Genomic DNA, 19,294 nt, shown 5'->3' on the forward strand with positions numbered 1-19,294 from the left:
AACGGCGGGAGCTTCAGGCATTATTCTGTTGAAACCTCACTGGACAAGATCATTTACAGGACAAAAGGAGTATCTGGAGAGTGATGGCAAATGAGCTACACCTGGAAAAACTTGTCAGGGCAATTCAGAGGATAGGTTGTCATGACCACAGCATGATGTGTCTCTGTAAATGAGTCTTTGGGCAGTCACGTAATTCTAGAAGTTTCGGCAATACTGTATGTTTAACTATAAAAGAAGGGTCACATCCTGTATTCAAGGAGATGCTGATCGTTTTGAAAGACAAAGGGCACCCAATATCCAGCATCTCCCAGGAACACTTTTAATGCCAAATAAAATTTACTTTATACCGTTTACTGAGTCTAAGTGTTCTTGTGTGCCTGGCCCTAAGTACAGAAAATTATGTACAGGTGATATGCTGCTTTTTATGGAGGATTCTCAAGCTGCAATACAACCTGTATTGTCTGTTTTCAATACTTTTCAATCTTTTGCGGTTCTTACAATAATTTATGATAAATCTGATACAAGATGTTTTTCACATCTCACACTCTCACTTCTATGAGAGTGTGAGATGATGAAGACTGGAGGGTGGCTAATGTAACCCCAATATTTAAAAAGGGCTCCAGGGGCGATGTGAGAAACTACAGACCAGTTAGCCTGACTTCAGTGCCAGGAAAAATAGACTTAGTTTTTGGGTACTTGCCAGGTTCTTATGGCCTGGATTGGCCACTGTTGGAAACAGGTTGCTGGGCTTGATGGACCCTTGGTCTGACCCAGTATGGCATGTTCTTATGTTCTTATTATCTACAAATTAGATTATATTTGCAGCCTAGCGCTTAATTTGGAGGATATGAAAAAGGAAATTAAGGTCATGCTACAGATGGAGTGGCTAGCCGGAGGAAAGAATTCTGTCTCCTTGTCATGTGACTTTTGTAAGAAAAAATAAGGGTCATAATGGGCTGCAGGGAGTGGTTGGGTACTTGGACAGAGAAATGGGTCCAACTTAAATAATTAAGCAATTTAGTGTACTATTTCAGGAAATTCATAAATTACTGGTAGTGGTACATTATAAGGAAATGCAATATAAAATATTATATCACTGTCAGGTGGACAGGGTTCGTTTATACAAAATGAAATTGGTAGATATAGATGAATGCCTTAAATGCAAACTAGAAAAAGGCACCTTTGTCCACATGCTACTTACCTGTCAGAAGATTACCTCTTTCTAGCAAGAGGTGCTCACTTGGTTGAATACATGCACAGGTTCCACACTAATAGCCCAAGGGGCTATTTTCTTACTGGGTAATGGAGACGTGAGAAAGTCTATAGCATCAAATGTTTCTAAGGGGTATTACTTATTTATCCTATTGGCATTATTGGTTGCACTCTTCGAGAATGAATGACGGACTAATCTCCCTCATTCCATACCTGCCAAGAGAAAATGTCTTCCTTGATGCAAATAGAAAGATACGATGTCAAGTTTATGGCTAGCAGAGTTCCTAGTGATTATATTAGGGCGTGGGTCTGTTTCTTTAATCTCTTAAGTAAAAGTGATTGTGATGCGATAAAAGTTTGGGATAGTCCTCAGATTAGAAAATGAGAATGGGTGAAAAGTAGTAACTCTTGCTTCAAAATATAAACAATCAGCAATGGGTGTATGTGTGAGGGCATGAATGCTAAGTATGACAGTGTTGTGGAGGTGGACCCTTGGCCTGAGGTGGAGTTGACAGTACCTGTGGGGAAGACCCCACAGGTCCCCACCGTCGGGAGGCGGAGCAGACGGGAAGCAGAGGCCGACTGGAGCTTCGCCAATACCAGCCCTTGTTCCCCACAGGTTGAGCCCTTGGTTACTGGGACCGGTTGGTCTTAGGTGGGCCTCCTCGTGGTTGATCCCATGAAGGATGCTCAAGGCAGGGAGCCAGGAAGCAACGGAGACACAGGGTCCAAGGAAGTTGAGTTCGATAGGGCCTGGAGCCAGAAGCCCGGATAGGCTGAAGCAGGCTAGAAGTCAGGAACATGTTAAATCTGGGCTTGTAAATAGGCAAAAGCCTAAGAAGGGACAAGTCCAAGTAGTCATTTGGAGGCAAGGTCAGGTTCAAGCTGGATTCACCCCCATCCTTCAGAACCTCCACTGGTTACCTATCAAATACAGGATTCTCTTTAAATCTCTCATGTTGATCCACAAGGCCTTCATAATATCTCCCCCCTCAAGCTAAGCTTCCAACTACGGCCCCATATTTCGAACAGACCTATCAGAAACGCATACAAAGACACTTTGTATACCCCACCCGCTAAAACCTCATTAAGGAAGCGTGCCCTGTCCACAGCTGGTCCTCCCCTATGGAATTCGCTCCCCCCGGACCTGCGACAAGAACCCTGCCCTCTGGTTTTCAAAAAGAAACTCAAAACATGGCTTTTCAGCCAGGCCTTTTCGGAGAGATAGGCCCCCTGGTTCCCTCCTAAGGATTACACTAAACTTCTCTGCACACCCCTCTAGTCCTATCACAGCCTCCCCATAATTATTGCGCTCACCAAAAAGGTATCTGAAGTCATATCATGTATAGCCCCATGTTTTTGAGTTACTTTATTATTATTTATTGTATTACATTTTCCGTTATTTGAAGTAATTTCATGTATAGCCCTACACTTGATTATACGATATTATAATGTTTTTGCATTACATGTTCCATGTACTCGCCCCATGGCGTCAGTTCAGTTCCTATGTAAACCGGTGCAATATGTATCCCATACAGGAACATCGGTATATAAAAGTTAAAAATAAATAAATAAATAAAGATACAAACTGGAGTCAGGGGAGATGGCTGGAGACAAGGTCAGGTACAAGCTGAAGTCAGGGCAGGCGGCTGGAGACAAGGTCAAGCACAAGCAAGGGTCAGAGCCAGAGAATCCATCCAAGGCACGGTCAGCAACAAGCGAGGGTCGAAGCCAGGAATCCATCCAAAGTATGGTCAGGAACAAGCGAGGGTTAAAGCTAGGAATCTGTCCAAAGCGTGGTCAGGAACAAGCGAGGGTCAAAGCCAGGAATCCGTCCAAAGCGTGGTCAGGAACAAGTGAGGGTCAAAGCCAGGAATACATCCAAAGCATAATCAGGAACAAGTGAGGGTCAGGAATGGGAAACTGGACCTGCAGCACAAGAGCTGGAACAGGAACGCAGGACTGGAACAGATCAGGTACAGGAACAGGAACATGAACGAGTAGCAACTAAGCAAACAACTGGAAGCATGGAGACCTGTTGCCAAGGCAAAGACTGGATGGCGGAGCCTGCCTTAAATAGCAAGGCCCGGAGACGTCATCATCCGGGGCCGCAGGAAGATTTCCCGTGGCGGCCCCTTTAAGATTGGGGAAGGCGCAGAAGGACTGGAACTACGTGGTGGTGGCGTCTCCCCTTGAAGCACATGGGGAGACCCAACTGGGACTGGAGGAACCTAGGACCATAGCAGGAACACGAGCTCGTAGGCGACTACCTACCGCTGCCAAAGAGGCGTATCCTGGCCGTGGCCATGGCCACGGCCAGGATACGCAACAGAGAATGATGAATTTATGAGGGCAGGAGATTCTATAGGGGATGAGAGTAATGTTGACGGAGTGGGTATATTCTATTAAAGAATTCAAATGGGTATGACGAAGAGAGTTGATAATCTTTGGTCAAAGAATATGATATATTGTTTGTTACATCTGGTTTGCTGGTTTTGAAATTTTATCATTTGTCTGTGGCTCTTTGTCATGCTTTAATAAAACAGATTTTGAAAAAAAAGAAAAAAAATAGTTTCCACTATTTTTTCCAGCATTGAAGTCAGGCTCACCAGCCTATAGTTTCCTGGATTGAAACCTTTTTTAAATATTGGGGTTACATTGGCCACTCTCCAGTCTTCAGGTGCAATGGACGATTTTAGTAATAGGTTACAAACTTTCACTAAACGGTCTGAACTTTCATTTTTTAATTCTTTCAGAACCATGGGGAATATACCATCTGGTCCAAATAATTTGCTACTTTTCAGTTTATCAATCTGGCCTACTACATCTTGCAGGTTCATCGTGATTTGGTTCAGTTCATCCGAATCATCAGCCTTGAAAATCGTCTCTGTAACTGGTATCTCCCCAACATCCTTATTGGTAAACAAGGAAACAAAGAATTCATTCAGTCTTTCTGCAATAGCCTTTTCTTCCTTAAATAACCCTTTAAACCCTTGATTATCCAACAGTTCAAGCAACTCCCTTGCAGGTTTCCTGCTTTGGATATACCGTATTTTCCGGCGTATAAGACGACTGGGCGTATAAGACGACCCCCCCTTTTTTATACATATTTTTAAGAAAAAAAATAATTTTACACTCAAACAGGAGCAACCCTATCTATGAAAAGGCAACACTACAAATACCGTATATCAGGCCCTAAAAACCAATACACCTCTTATTAGGAAAACAGAACTAGCAAGCAGCTATAGATCCCCACACAGAAATAATTGTAAAACTATACTAATAAGCAGAATAAATGTTTCAAAACAGCTATGAACAGAATAACATCCAACAATTAAAAACTCATAAAAACTATTAAACATTCTCCAAACACAAATAAAATATTTCAAAAAAGCAGACACATCACATAATATTAAATAATTAAAATGGCAGTCAATCAAGAAAAATAAACTTTAAAAGCCACCTTTACTTACCCCCTCCAGCAGCTCTCCTACTCCTCTTCCATGCAGGCCGTAGCACACACCAGAAGCAGCAGTAATGGCTAAGCTCTATACTCATGGTCCTCTTCCTTAGGGCCCATGTCTCTCACACACACACACACACACCATACCAGTCATGCCCCCATGACCAGTTTCTGTCTCTCACACACCAATCATTTCCCAAACAGTCTTTGACACACACACCAGACACCTTCCTGAACAGTTTCTCTCATGCCATACACACACACAGGCTTCCCACTCCCGTGTTCTGCTTACCGTACATATACGGGCTTCTCACTCTCATAATCACTTTCTCTGTCTCACACACACACACACACACACACCAGTCTCTCTCTCATTTCCATGCTTGCTCTCCACGTGCACAGGCTTCTCATTCCCTGAATCACATTCTTTCTCTCACATTCACACACACCAGTCTCTTTCTCTCACACACACCGTCACCTTATCAACCAGTCTCTCTCTCATGCATGCACACACACACACAGCCCTCCCGCTCCCATGCTCTCTCTCACATAATCAGGCTTCTTACTCCCATGCTTTCTCACATACCCAGATTTCTCACTTCCATGCTTTTTCTCTCTCTCACACTCACATACACATCAGTCATCTCTCTGAGCAGTCACTTTCATTGTCTCTCACATATACACACACATGAGCTCGCTGACCAGTTTCTCTCAATCACACACATGCTCTCAATCAAATGCATTCTCTCACTTACACACAGGCTGGCTGCTTCTCTCTCTCTCTCTCTCACTCACTTCCACTCCACTCCCCCCCCAAGCACAAATAGTAGCTGCAGCAGCCTCCTCCTCCAGCCCCCGCAGGCCAAGAAAGAAGAAACCCATCGGCCGCGGGAGGCTCATGCTGCTGTCTCCTTTCCCGATTACCAGCTCCTTCGACTGCTCAGGGGCCGATGCTGCTGTCGCCGCTGCTATTTTTTCACGCAGCACGGCTCTTTCTTCCCGCGCATCACTTCCTGTTCCGGTTCAAAGGGGGGGGGCGGGAAGAAGAAAAGGCCAGCCGCGGATGCCACAGCTTTTTTTTTTTTTGCACCGCTGTCGTTCCCGCTGAGCTTGAACGTGCTGATAGCCCAGCGGCAACGGCAGTGCGGTGCGCAGGAAGGAGAAAGCCGTGCCGCATGAAAAAATAGCAGCGGCGACAGCACCATCGGCCCCCGAGCAATCGAAGCAGCTGATAATAGGGAAAGGAGACAGCACCATGAGCCTCCCGCGGCTGATGGGATTCTTCTTTCTGGGCCTGCGGGGGCTGCAGCTACTATTTGTGCTTGGGGGACGGGGGAGAGGAAGTGAGTGAGAGAGAGAAAAGCAGCCAGCCAGCCAGCCTGTGTGTAAGTGAGAGAATGCATTTGATTGAGAGCATGTGTGTGATTGAGAGAAACTGGTCAGAGAGCAGGTGTGCCCTATATGACGATACCCGGCGTATAAGACGACCCCCGACTTTTGAGAAGATTTTCTTGGGTTAAAAATTCATCTTATACGCCGGAAAATACGGTATTTTTTAAAGATTTATTATGAGTTTTTGTTTCTACGGCCAACTTCATTTCAAATTCTCTCTTAGCCTGTCTTATCAATGTGGTACATTTAACTTGACAATGATTATGCTTTTTCCTACTTTCTTCAGATGTATCCTTCTTCAATTTTTGAAGGAAGTTTTTCTTGGCTAAAATAGCCTTTTTCACCTTGCCTATTAACCATGCCAGTAATTGGCCTTCCTTCCACCTTTCTTAATGCATGGAATACATCTGGACTGCACTTCTAAGATGGTATTTAGAAACAATGTCCACACCTGTTGTACACTCTTAGGGCCGGATTTTCAAAAGGTTACGCGCCCGGCGGCACGTATAAAGACCCGGGACGCATGTAAGTCCAGAGGCTTTACAAAAGGGACGGGGCGGTCCGGGAGCGGGGCGGGGTCGGGGTCAGAGGCCTGCAATACAACGGCCATTGCCGCTGTGTTGAGGGATCGTGTTCCGGCATGCGCAACTTGCGCCTGCCCAGAGTCAGGCGCAAAAGGTAGGATAAAACTTTTTGTGGAGGGGTTAGAGTAGGGCTGGGGGGGGGGGGAAGGTTAGGGGAAGGGATGGGAAGGTCAGGCTAGGAGGCTGGGAGGGAACGGAGTAAGGCAGCATGGCTCGGTGTGCGCAAGGTTTACAATTGTGCACCCCCTTGCGCGCGCCAACCCCGGATTTTATAACATGAACGTGCCTGCGTGCGCATGTTATAAAATCAGGTGTACATGTGTGTGCGCGCATGTTATAAAATCTACCCCTTAATCTTTGCAGCTGCACCGTTCATTTTTTTTCAAACTATTTTCCGCATTTTATTATTTATTTATTTAAAATATTTTCTATACCGTCGCTAAGTTATATACCATCGCAACGGTTTACATGTAGGCACATATTTAATGTAGGTAAAAGTGTACTATAGTATATTCTAACAGGTGCGTCAAAGGTTCGGTTACAATATATCATTAGACAAAATAATTTTTAGAGAAGTGGGTCATGACCGAGTGTACTGAAAGTACTTTTACGGGTAAGTTTATCATACATAGTGTTATCTATATGCTAGTTGTGATGTGGGGTTCATAGACTACTCTACTGTCTCGTCCTAAGTACTGTGTGTCGGTGCTTATCTGCTTATTCCTGAATAATTTCTATTCTCCCGTCTCCTTGTAAAATGCCTGTTTAAAAAGCCATTTTTTAAACTTTTCTTAAATGCCTTGAGATCATAAGAACATAAGAACATTAGAAAATGCCATACTGGGTCAGACCAAGGGTCCATCAAGCCCAGCATCCTATTTCCAACAGTGGCCAATCCAGGCCATAAGAACCTGGCAAGTACCCAAAAACTAAGTCTATTCCATGTAACCATTGCTAATGGCAGTGGCTATTCTCTAAGTGAACTTAATAGCAGGTAATGGACTTCTCCTCCAAGAACTTATCCAATCCTTTTTTAAACACAGCTATACTAACTGCACTAACCACATTCTCTGGCAACAAATTCCAGAGTTTAATTGTGCGCTTTGTTGAATTCATGCAGTGGAGTTGCCGCAATAAAAATTTTTCTGAATTTATTTTTTCATGAAATGATTGGAATTACCTTTGATCGGGACTAAAAGTTCTATGCTCTGCACTTTGTGTCTTTTGGATTATTTTGTAGTGCAGCACTTTGCTTTGTCTGTTTGGTTAGACTTCAATTACCCCAATATAGACTGGGTAAATATATCATCGGGTCACGCTAGAGAGATAACGTTCCTGGATGGAATAAATGATAGCTTTATGGAGCAATTGGTTCAGGAACAGACGAGAGAGGGAGCAATTTTAGATCTAATTCTCAGTGGAGCACAGGACTTGGTGAGAGAGGTAACGGTGGTGGGGCCGCTTGGCAATAGGATGAGCCAATCGTCCAGGTAAGGGTGTACCAGAATTCCTTCCCTCCTGAGCGCCGCTGCAACTACGACCATTATCTTTGTGAAAACTCGAGGTGCCGTGGCTAGGCCAAAAGGTAAAGCCCGGAACTGAAAGTGCTGATCTAAAATCTTGAAGCGAAGATAACGTTGATGGGAAGGAAGGATCGGAATATGTAGGTATGCCTTCGTCAGATCCAAGGAGGCCAAGAATTCTCCCGGATGTACAGCCGCCAAGACCGAACGCAGCGTCTCCATGCGAAATCGAGGGACGCGGAGGGAGTTGTTGACTGTTTTGAGATCTAAAATTGGACGAAACGTACCTTCCTTCTTGGGCACTATGAAATAAATGGAATAGTGACCCCGTCCCAGTTCGGAGACCGGCACCAGCACAATTGCCCCCAAGGCAAGTAGACGATTTAAGGTCTGTCGAACTGCCTGGCGCTTGAGAAGAGACCCGCAAGGTGAGAACAGGAATCTGTTTGGTGGAGCGCGTACAAAATCTAACGCGTAGCCATGTCTTAGAATACTTAGAACCCATTGGTCTGTGGTTATTTGGACCCACGCCTTGTAGAAGAGCGCAAGTCGACCCCCCAGCCGGGGAATCGACTCGTGGGTCCGCCTGGCATTATTGAGACGACTTAGCCGAGGTGCCCGCACCTTGACCATCCTTACCGGGTCGACGGCCTTGAAAGGACCGATTCCAAGTGTGTGAACGAGATGAAGGGGGTCGAGGTGGTTGTTGTCTGGTGGGACGCCCTCTGCGTTGATTACGATATCGGCCTCTGTTAGTATTAAAAGACCTGTACGAGCGTGGCCGATCCTCTGGTAACTTGTGAACTGTATTCTCATTAAGGGATTTAATAATCTGATCCAGGTCCTCACCAAACAGGTACTTGCCCTTAAAGGGGAGAGACCCAAGCTGCGTCTTGGATGAAGCATCCGCGGACCAATTCCTTAACCAAAGGAGGCGGCGCGCCGACACCGCTGCAACCATGGCTCTAGCTTGAACCCTGATAAGGTCATAGAGAGCATCAGCCCCATAAGCTACCACTGCCTCCAATCTTTCAGCCTGTTGAGCCTCAGAATCCGGCAGAGCCTGTGAAGTGAGCAGCTGTTGCACCCATCGGAGTCCTGCCCGCTGTGCTAACGAACTGCAGATAGCAGCTCGCATACCCAGAGCTGAAACCTCGAAAACTCTCTTCAGGAAGACTTCCAATTTCCTATCCTGAATATCTTTCAATGCTGTTCCGCCAGTGACAGGAATGGTCGTGTGTTTAGTCACAGCAGAAACAGCCGAATCCACAGCAGGGACCTTAAGAAGTTCCTTACCGTAGTAAAGACACTGAAACCTGACAGGAGGGAGGAGGGGCAGCACGCGCGCGCGAAAAATCCAAACAGTCAAACGGTACAGAGAGACTGAGGGTCCGGCCCGGTTACCCACCCACCGACCCGATAAAACCGTCGAGGAATGTGACCTCTCGACGGCAGGCGGCCCCGGGGAATATTACGTCGCGGGGCCGCGGGTCGGGAAAAACTTCGGACTGCCGTCCACCTCAAGGGTGGGGCGGGTACAAGCGGCTTCGGGCAAAAGGGGAGGGATCGGCACCACCGATGTGCTCCCTCGGACCTGAAAGCCCCGTAGAAGTTCTTTCTTTCCCCAAATAAACATCGCCCTAAAACAAAAATTAAACACTTACCTCCAGCCCTGTAATAAAAAAGGGAAGAGGCAGGAAAGAAAGAAAAATAAGACAGAAACACAGCCTGTCAGCAAGAAAATTGTTCTCTGAGGAACAAAAAGGAATTGCTTTTTTTTTTTTTTAAAACTAAATAGTTAAAATAAATTTAGTAGCAAACAACTTGATCCCTCACAGCAAAATAAAATTAGGAAAGTAAAAACCCTAAGGCTTGATGCTGGGGACCTCAGTGTCCCCTGCTCAACATCTGCTGGAGTCAGAACTATACTGAGGATTGAGCCAGGGGAGGCGTGGCTATAAGGGACCTCCCCTGGGAATTTTTTGTTCTGACTCCATCTGCTGGACGGGGGACATAACCCACCGTCTGGAATGATCCTGGTACGTACAGGGAACCTTTAAAGATACCTCTCTCCAAACTTTGTAATCTGATCTCTGGAGGCATTGTGTTCCAAATTGTGGGTCCTGCTAATGATAAGGCCCTTTCCCTCACTTGGGTAAGTCTTGCTGTTTTAACTGAAGGGAAGGTTAGGAGTGCTTTATTTGCTGATCGCAGATTTCTGTGTGGGACGTGTACCCGTAATGCTGTGTTTAGCCAGTCTGATTTCTCATCATGAATTAGTTTATGGATGGTACATAGGGTTTTGTATTTAATTCTGTGTTCAATCGGTAACCAATGTAGTTCTGCTAGGGTTTCGGTTATGTGGTCTCTCCTCCTTTTTCCGGTTAGTATTCTAGCTGCTGTGTTCTGAAGTATTTGAAGTGTAATGCCCTAGCAGCAGGGCATTACAGTATTTGAACTGAACAGCAGGGCATTACAGTAATCCGTGCTGGAGAAAATTAGTGCCTGTATAATTTTTCGGAAATCATTTTGAGTTAGTAGTGGTTTTAGTTTTCTGAGTACCATGAGTTTTGCATATCCTTCCTTTACTTTTAGTGATATGTGCTGTTTTAGATTGATTTCAGTGTCCATTATTATTCCAAGGTTACGTACTTTTCCAGCTAGTTCAATTTTCTGGTTGTCTTTGAGGATTATTGAGGTTTGGCTGATTTCAGTATTTTTCCGTTCTAGGTGTAGGAATTCTGTTTTATCAATATTAATAACAAGTTCCATTTGTGTCAGTAGTTGTTTTATAATGCTTAGGTACATGTTAGCTAGATTTAATGTTTTCTCTATTGTGTCATCTATCGGTAGAATTAGTTGGATATCGTTAGCATAAATGTAATGTATAATTCCTAGTCCTGCCAGTAAGTGGCATAATGGCAGTATGTATATGTTAAAAAGGGTCGCAGACAGGGCTGATCCCTGCGGAACCCCTGTTTTGAGGTTGATTTTTTCTGATAATGTGACATTGATCTGAACTTGGAAAAACCTGTTTTTTAGATATGAGCTGAACCAGTTTAATGTTTTTCCTTGTAGTCCAATTTCTTCTAGTCTATTTAGTAGTATTTTGTGGTTAACTGTGTTGAAGGCTGCCGATAAGTCGAGCATTATTAGAATATAGTGTTTACCGCTATCAAAGCCTCTTAGAATGTTATCTGTTAGAGAGAGGAGGAATGTCTTCGTGCTGTAGTGTTTCCGAAATCCATGTTGCGATGGATACAGTATGTTATTGTCATCCAGGTGTTCAGCTAGCTGTTTCTGTACTGTTTTCTCAATTAGTTTAGCTAATAAGGGAAGATTTGATACTGGCCTGTAGTTGTTCAGGATAAGGGGATCACTGTTTTTTTTCTTAATGATTGGTTTTATCATTGCTCCTTTCAGTATATCTGGCATTGTTCCTTCTTCAAGGGATAGGTTTATGATTTTAGTCAGTGTATGGGTGACTGTTAGCTGATTTCTCAAGTTCAATTGTTGGTATTGCGCCAATTTTGTGTGGGGCGGGGTTTACATTTTTTAGCATTTGTTCCACTTCTATTTCAGATATCTCAGTGAATGATGTCCATTGGTTGACATCTCTTTTTTGCATTTTGATTTCTTGGTTGGCAGCGTTTGGAAGTTTGTCTCTTAATTTAGTAATTTTGTCACTGAAAAATTTGGCGATTTCATTACATTTTGCTTCTGGTAGGTTTTGTGGTGATTCTTGCTTGTCACTGGTTAGGTTTGAAACTATTGAGAATAGTGTTCTTGGATTGTTCGCAAACTTTTCTATTTTATTGCTGAAATATTCTTTCTCTGCATTGAGTATTAAATGTTTGTAAAGAGCTAGCTGTTTTCTGTCAGCTCAATACTGTAAAGTGTGGCCGAGTTTACCCTGCTCCTAACTCGCGTTCTACTCACTTTCCGGCCGCGTTAGCCTTTCCTGCGATACACTATCCCCTTTAACCTATTCCTATCGCGTCCTAAAATCCCCGGGCAACCCCTTCCGCACGCGGCATGTATATTGCATGTAAACGAGCGAATTAGCTATTCCCTACCATCCAGTAACGCGCGCCCCGACTATCCCTTTTTTACCCTGCCGTTTTGCCGCGCGTTTAACCTGCTAACTTACCGCCTACCCCTACCCCTGCGTTAGAGGCAGGGGTAAGGGTAGGCGGCAAACTTTCCCCCAGCCCCCGCTCTCCTGCCCCGGCCGCATCCATGGGTGTCGGTCTCCGGGGCAGCCCCAGTCCTCTCCCCTCCTCCCAAAGCAAAAAAAAAAAAAGCGAAAAAAAAAATTGCAAGAGAGAGAGGGGAGAGGACGGGCAATCCTACGCTCGGGATTGCCAGTCCTCCCTCCCCTCCTCCCGAGGCAGGCGCGAAAAGCAGCCTTGCTCCAGGAGGAGGGGAGAGAGGACTGGCAGTGTGAAGCGACTTACGTTTTGCAGCCCCCCATCCAGACATCGGCGAAGACGACCGCGGCTCCCCTCTCCTACCTCCAGCTGCTCAGGAAGATGGACGTCATGTCTTGAGCGGCCATCAGCAGAAATGGATCGCAGCTCCCCTCCCCTGCCTCCCGGCGAAGATGGACACCTGCACGGGGGAAAGCGGCCCCTGTGCGTGCAATTGGCCGCTCAAGACGTGACGTCACATGCCGTGACGCCAAACGGCGTGATGTCACGTCTTGAGTGGCCAATTGCACGCACAGGGGCCGCTTTCCCAGGTGCAGGCGTCCATCTTCACCGGGAGCAGCGATCCGTTTCTGCTGATGGCCGTCTCCTCCGGAGGGCTGCAAAAAAAAGTAAGTCGCTTTGTCACTTTACACTGCCAGTCCCCCCTCCCCTCCTCCCGGAGCAAGGCTGCTTTTCGCGCCTGCCTCGGGAGGAGGGAAGGGGGGACTGGAAATCCTGAGTGTAGGATTGCCCGTCCTCTCTCCCCTCGCTCTTGCTACTTTTATTTTCGCTTTACACTGCCAGTCCTGTCTCCCCTCCTCCCGGAGCAAGGCTGCTTTCGCGCCTTGCTTCGGGAGGAGGGGAGAGGGCTGACAATCACCCGCCCGCCGGATGAACGCGCGCCCACCGGCTCCCACCGCCGCCGCCTGGATAAACGTGCGCCCGCCAGCTCCCACCGCCTGGATAAACGCGCGCCCGCCGGCTCCCAGGAGGGGGGGAACCATCCACTTCCTGGTACCTGTCATTTCAAATGTCAGTTGAAATGACATTTGAAATGACAGGTACCAGCGCACCCAGGATACTGTATAGGCGCTGTATTAAGCGCCTATACAGTAAAATGGGTTGCGCGGGCCTAACCCTTCGCCTAACGCTTCGCAAACGCGGCTTGCATTTGCAAGCAATTTGAATAGAGTATCGAGCAGTATGTGAGCAGGACTGTGCGTGCAGGGAACGAGGGTGCGCCCAGCACTGCCGCACTCTTTCTAACGCGGCCTTGCTGTATCGACCTGTGTATTTGGTTAGGTTATCGGTAGTTTTGTGTTTTCTCCCTTTGGAGAAAACACAAAAGTTTCCCTTTGGAAAGTTTAGTGTTAGAGCTGTGGATTTACATATTGTCCCCCTTCCAGTCATTAGTTCAAAATTAATCATGTTATGATCACTGTTGCCAAGAGGTCCAACCACCTCTCTCACCAAATCTTGTATTCCACTAAGAATTAGATCTAAAATAGCTCCCTCTCTCGTCAGTTCCTGCACCATTTACTCCATGAAGCAGTCATTTATTCCATCCAGGAACTTTGCCTCTCTAGCACGTCCTGATGTTACATTTACCCAGTCAATATTGGGGTAATTTAAATCTCCCATTTCTACTGTACTGCCAAATCGGTTAGCTTCCCTGATTTCTCTAAGCATGTCATCATTTGTCTCATCATTTTGTCCATGTGGATGGTAGTATACTCCAAGGGGTGGATTTTAACAGCCCTGCTCGCGTAAATCCGCCTGGATTTACGCGAGCAGGGCCTTGCGCGCCGGTGCGCCTATTTTACATAGGCCTGCCGGCGCGCGCAGAGCCCCGGGACTCGCGTAAGTCCCGGGGTTTGTCGAGGGGGGGCGTGACGGGGGCGTGTCGGGGCGGGGCCGATCGGCGCGGCGTTTTCGGGGCGTGTCGGCGGGGTTTCGGGGGCGGGCCCGGGGGTGTGGTTTTGGCCCGGGGTGGTCCGGGGGTGTGGCCGCGCCCTCCGGAACCGCCCCCGGGTTGCGTCTAGGCGCGCCAGCAGGCCGCTGGCGCGCGGGGATTTACTTCTCCCTCTGGGAGGCGTAAATCCCCCAACAAAGGTAGGGGGGGGTTTAGACAGGGCCGGGGGGTGGGTTAGGTAGAGGAAGGGAGGGGAAGGTGAGGGGAGGGCAATAGCGAATTCCCTCCGAGGCCGCTCCGATTTCGGAGCGGCCTCGGAGGGAACGGAGGTAGGCTGAGCGGCTCGGCGCGCGCTGGCTACACGAAATCGGTAGCCTTGCGCGCGCCGATCCAGGATTTTAGCAGATACACGCGGCTACGTGCGTATCTACTAAACCAGCGTACTTTTGTTTGCGCCTGATGCGCCTACAAAAGTACGCGAGGGCGCCCTGTTTGAAAATATACCCCCTATCGTATACTGTTACCCAACACACATGGGATTTCTACCCATAAAGATTCTACTGTGCATTTAGTCTCTTGTATGATCTTTATCCTGTTGGACTCTATGCCAACCCGGACATAAAGTGCCCCCCTCGGCCAGTTGTACCCCGGTACAGCACTGTCCCATTGGTTATCCTCCTTCCACTAGGTCTCTGAGATGCCAATGATGTCTATCTCATCTTTCACTGCTATACACTCTTAACTCTCCCATCTTACTTCTTAGACTTCTGGCATTGGCATACAGACACGTTCCACAAAGAAACCTCCGCTCAGCAAACAAAGCACTACTAACAATCCCTTCAGTAAAGTCAGCAAAATTAACCCAAGTGAGAGAAAGGGCTTTATCATTGGCTGGGCCCATACTATGGAACACGATGCCCCCCGAACACAGATTACAGAATAATCTCAAAACTTTTAAGAAAAATCTAAAAACATGGCTCTTTAAAAAAGTCTTCACTAAAGAGTGTGGAGGGTAGAGAATGAAAGTACAGGGTAATTTTATTTATTTATTTAGAAACTTTTATATACCGGTATTAGTGGGGACATCATACCGGTTCACATATTAACAAAAGATTTAGAAGTACATTTCAACAGGGGAGGCGAACTGGGCAGGGGGTTAACCTAGAGCAGTAGGGAAAATAGATTAAACAACAAGAAATCAACAAGAGGTCATAACAAGAAGACAACAGCAGATGAGAATGAATTTACTCAATCCTACATTTAAGAAGTAATATTTCAAAGCGATAGTAACTCAATAATATACCTGGACTTGACCAACATTACTCAAATAAAGATTTTATTTATGAAATTGTAACCGAACTTTATTGGCACCTGTTAGAATGTACGATATCCTACATTTACTTACCTTAGTCTATGTGCCTATTTGTAAACCGTTGCGATGGTATATAACTTAGCGATGGTATAGAAAAGTTTTAAAATAAATAAATAAATAAATAAATAAATTTCAAAGTATGTTTTTGTTTGCATTAACAACCTGCTTTTCAGCTGATACGGATAATTTGGAATCATTTAGTTCAAGTGATCCTTTACATCATACATTTTTATAATACCTACCTCCTTCAGTCGTGTTGGCCAAAATCCAGACACTCTGTATAGACCAACCTACTTCATTTCTGCAGGAAACACTAATGTTATAACTCATCATAGGTTGCAATTGCTGGATCTGGTATTCAAGAGGTGACAAGGAAGTGTTAAAAATCATAACAGATTTATTACTCGATGGAGCATCTTCTTTGACCTGCAGAAAAATAAATTTAGAAAAGAAAGTCAGAAGAAATGAATGCCAGAACCTTTGGGGTGGTAAGTGCAGCAGTACGTTTAGTCATATAAAGGATGGGCACCCTCTCTCTCCAAACTGAAAGCAGTACCTGGATTTGGAGGCTTCTGTAAGACTAGCAATTCAAGTATGTTGAGATTTAAACTGACACAAAATAAAGCAAATGGGGTTGCAAATATTTCTTCATATTGGCAAATTCCTTACTTTCTCTTCTCCCCATTTCCTTTACTGTCTGTTCCAAACTTCTTGCCCTCTCCGTTCTCAACCTCCTGATAATGCTTTCAACTAGATAATGGATGCAAATATCCTAAGTCCTAAAACTTGTGATTAGAGGTGGAAAGCTAATAAATTGAAAACCATGAAGTGGGTGACATAAGTCTTACAAAAGCATAATATAAAATAGCAAAGCAACACAAGCCAAGTGAATCAAAGATTTCTGTAAACAGGGTATATAGCACAAAAATGCAGGAAGGAGGAGAAAATTGTTGCAAGCTGGTGTTGAGCATGGAGGCACGGTCGCAAGCTCATAGGACAGCGTGAGCCCCTGGCCCATGGCACAACTCAGGGAAGAGCCCCAAGGCACATCATGGGAGGTGAGAACATACAAGCACGGGCAGAGCAGGAACAAAGGAGGACTGGAACTAAAGCAAGGAACTTCGGAGCAGGAACAAGGTGGGGTCAGCTCTCCACTGGACCTACACGCACCAGTGTGACCTAGCAACGCAATGCTGGTCACAAGAGTAGCCCTCCGGCCACTCGGTAGCCCTTCTGGACCCGCCACTTGGGAACGATGAGTGCGTGAGGCCAGACGGAGGCTGAGAGCAGGAACAAGACAAGACAGGAACTCAGACTTGGAAGACTCGGACGAAGACTCATGGAACTTGGAAGACTCAGACAAGGATTCAGGTTACTTGAAAGACTCAGATGAAGATTCAGGTTGCTCAGAAGACTCGGACATGGCTTCAGGTTACTCAGAAGACTTGGACAGGGATTCAGATTACTCAGAAGATCTCAGGCAAGGATCAGGATTCAGACGAAAGTACTGGGTGAGAACTGCATCGCAGCGGGCCCTACACAGCCGCCCATGGCTGGTCGCGGACCACGCTGAACACGAAGCAAACTCTAGGCGAAGACATAGAACTTGAGACTGGAACATGTCGAAGATTCAGTAGAGGCCTGCACCGGAGCAAGCCCTACACAGCTGCCTGTGGCTGGTTGTGGACCACTCTGAAGCGGAGCAGGTACTGGCAGAGTCTTAGGCATGGACGGAAGCAGGCACAAGGGACTCTGAAGACCGGGACAGGATTCAAGACTCAGGATTCTCAGAAGCAAGGCATTAAAAACAGGAGTCTTCCGGAGGCTTGCGCTGCAGACAAGAAGAAGGCCATGTGCCACGGGGCGCCCTACATAGCCCCCCATGGGCTGGTCACGGACCACGAAGGTGGCATGCCAGAAAAGGTGGACACAAGGAACCTGAGAACTGGATGCAGAAACGAAGACAAAGACATCAGGACCAGGACATCAGGAACACGGAACATCAGGACATCTGGAACAGCAGGACATGGAACAGGTGACGAAGGAGCTCCGATGAAAGACAAGACCAGGAACATCAAGATGAGGAGACCAGGAACACCAAGAACATGGAACAAAGAGCCATCTAGACAAGTGACGACCTCGGAGGACCTTGACCGGCAAGGAAGAACATGGACAACCATGGATTCTGATACGAAGGCCCTGAGAAACAGGAACTGAGCCCTTTTATAGGGCTGAAGCAGGAAGTGAAGCTGATGAGGACTTCCTGTGGGGCCACGGGCTTTTCCCGCTGCTGGCCCTTTAAATAGACTGAAGTGGCGCGTGCCGGCACCTAGGAGGCCTGGGAGCAGAACCAAGGTCAGCAGCGTCCCTACCGTGATGACACAATAGCAGGTAAAAGCGTCCCAGCAGTGGCACTAGGCCATGAAGGAAGGCGGACCTGGAGGTGGCTTCCTGCCACAAAGAGGAACCCCGATAGCAGCGCTCGGGCCACGCAGATGGAAGAAGCGGTGGCTGTGGCACTCCTGCCACATAGAGACGATTCCCGGCAGCGGCAAGGCCGCGAAGATGGACAGCAGCGGTGGCATTCATCTGCCGCATGAAGAGAAAGTGAGCGGAGGCTTGCAGGCCGCGAAGAGAGGATCCCAGCGGCGGCTCCTGTCACAATGAAGGACGGCAGCGGCCCCTCCTGCGGCACAGGGCGCCGTCGGACCAAACGGAGGCGGCAGCGGCGAGCCAGTGCGGCATAGGCCACCATAAGAGAGTCCTGCGGCGTCAGGCTAGAGTTGGCAATGGCGGTGAGTAGATGGAGGGTCTGTCCACGGGATGGGGTCCGCGGGCAGGATCATAATAAAAATAAGTTTTAAATTAAAAAATATTATTTCTGCAAATCAGTGTTGCTTCCAAAAAACACATAACCATTTAACAATTAGTGTAGTGTGTCTGAGAGCCTTTGCAAGACCTCTCAGGCTCCACAAGGTCTTAGAGAAGCCAAGGGGAGAATTAGAAATTCTCTTGGCAGATAACCACCTCTATAATGATGTCAGAGCCCCTGGGGAAAGACTATGCCAACCAACACACAATGGAAAGACCTCAGAGCCAAACTCAGTATGCAGCAGATTCCAGCAGGAACCATGCTCTATGTCTCACTGACCTCAGACTATCACTGGGCTAGACTAGGGGAAAAAGGAATAAAAAGGAGAAAATCCCTGAGTAGTTGTGAATAAAAGCTTATGCTATATCCCAGTAAAGGCAGGTTCTGATTGAGCTGGAAACCCCATATCAACAGGTAGAAACTGCCAAGTGGTTAGGGGCCACTTTGACATGCAGTGTGAGACGTATGAACAGAACAGTACACTCTTGTGAAGATTTGACGTCCTTAAAGATGAGATTTGTACAATGTTCTCTCAACCTAGCTTGATGGACTCTCTACCTGGGTAACATCAAGCTAGGTTGAGAGAACATTGTACAAATCTCATCTTTGTGTGAGTTTCCTCACTCCGAAGGACATCAAATCTTCACAAGAGTGTACTGTTCTGTTTGTACTTCTCACTCTGCATGTCAAAGTGGCCCCTAACCCCTACACTACTACCTAAACCTCACCTCGAGTTACTAGGTGGGCCTCCTATAGAGATATAAATAGCTAACT

At 46.6% G+C, this 19,294-nt stretch overlaps 1 protein-coding gene across 1 annotated transcript in view; it reads right to left on the reverse strand.

Moving 5' to 3' along the window:
* The window catches only part of MERTK (MER proto-oncogene, tyrosine kinase), a 609,785-nt gene that overhangs the window by 368,512 nt on the left and 221,979 nt on the right, over window positions 1–19,294 (reverse strand). The window contains exon 7 of the mRNA XM_029594310.1: window positions 15,891–16,074. Within this exon, the coding sequence (XP_029450170.1) occupies window positions 15,891–16,074 (184 nt within the window). The remainder of the gene's footprint in view (window positions 1–15,890; window positions 16,075–19,294) is intronic.

Source organism: Rhinatrema bivittatum, chromosome 3 (genome assembly GCF_901001135.1).
Source record: "Rhinatrema bivittatum chromosome 3, aRhiBiv1.1, whole genome shotgun sequence".
In the NCBI taxonomy this organism is placed as follows: domain Eukaryota; kingdom Metazoa; phylum Chordata; class Amphibia; order Gymnophiona; family Rhinatrematidae; genus Rhinatrema; species Rhinatrema bivittatum.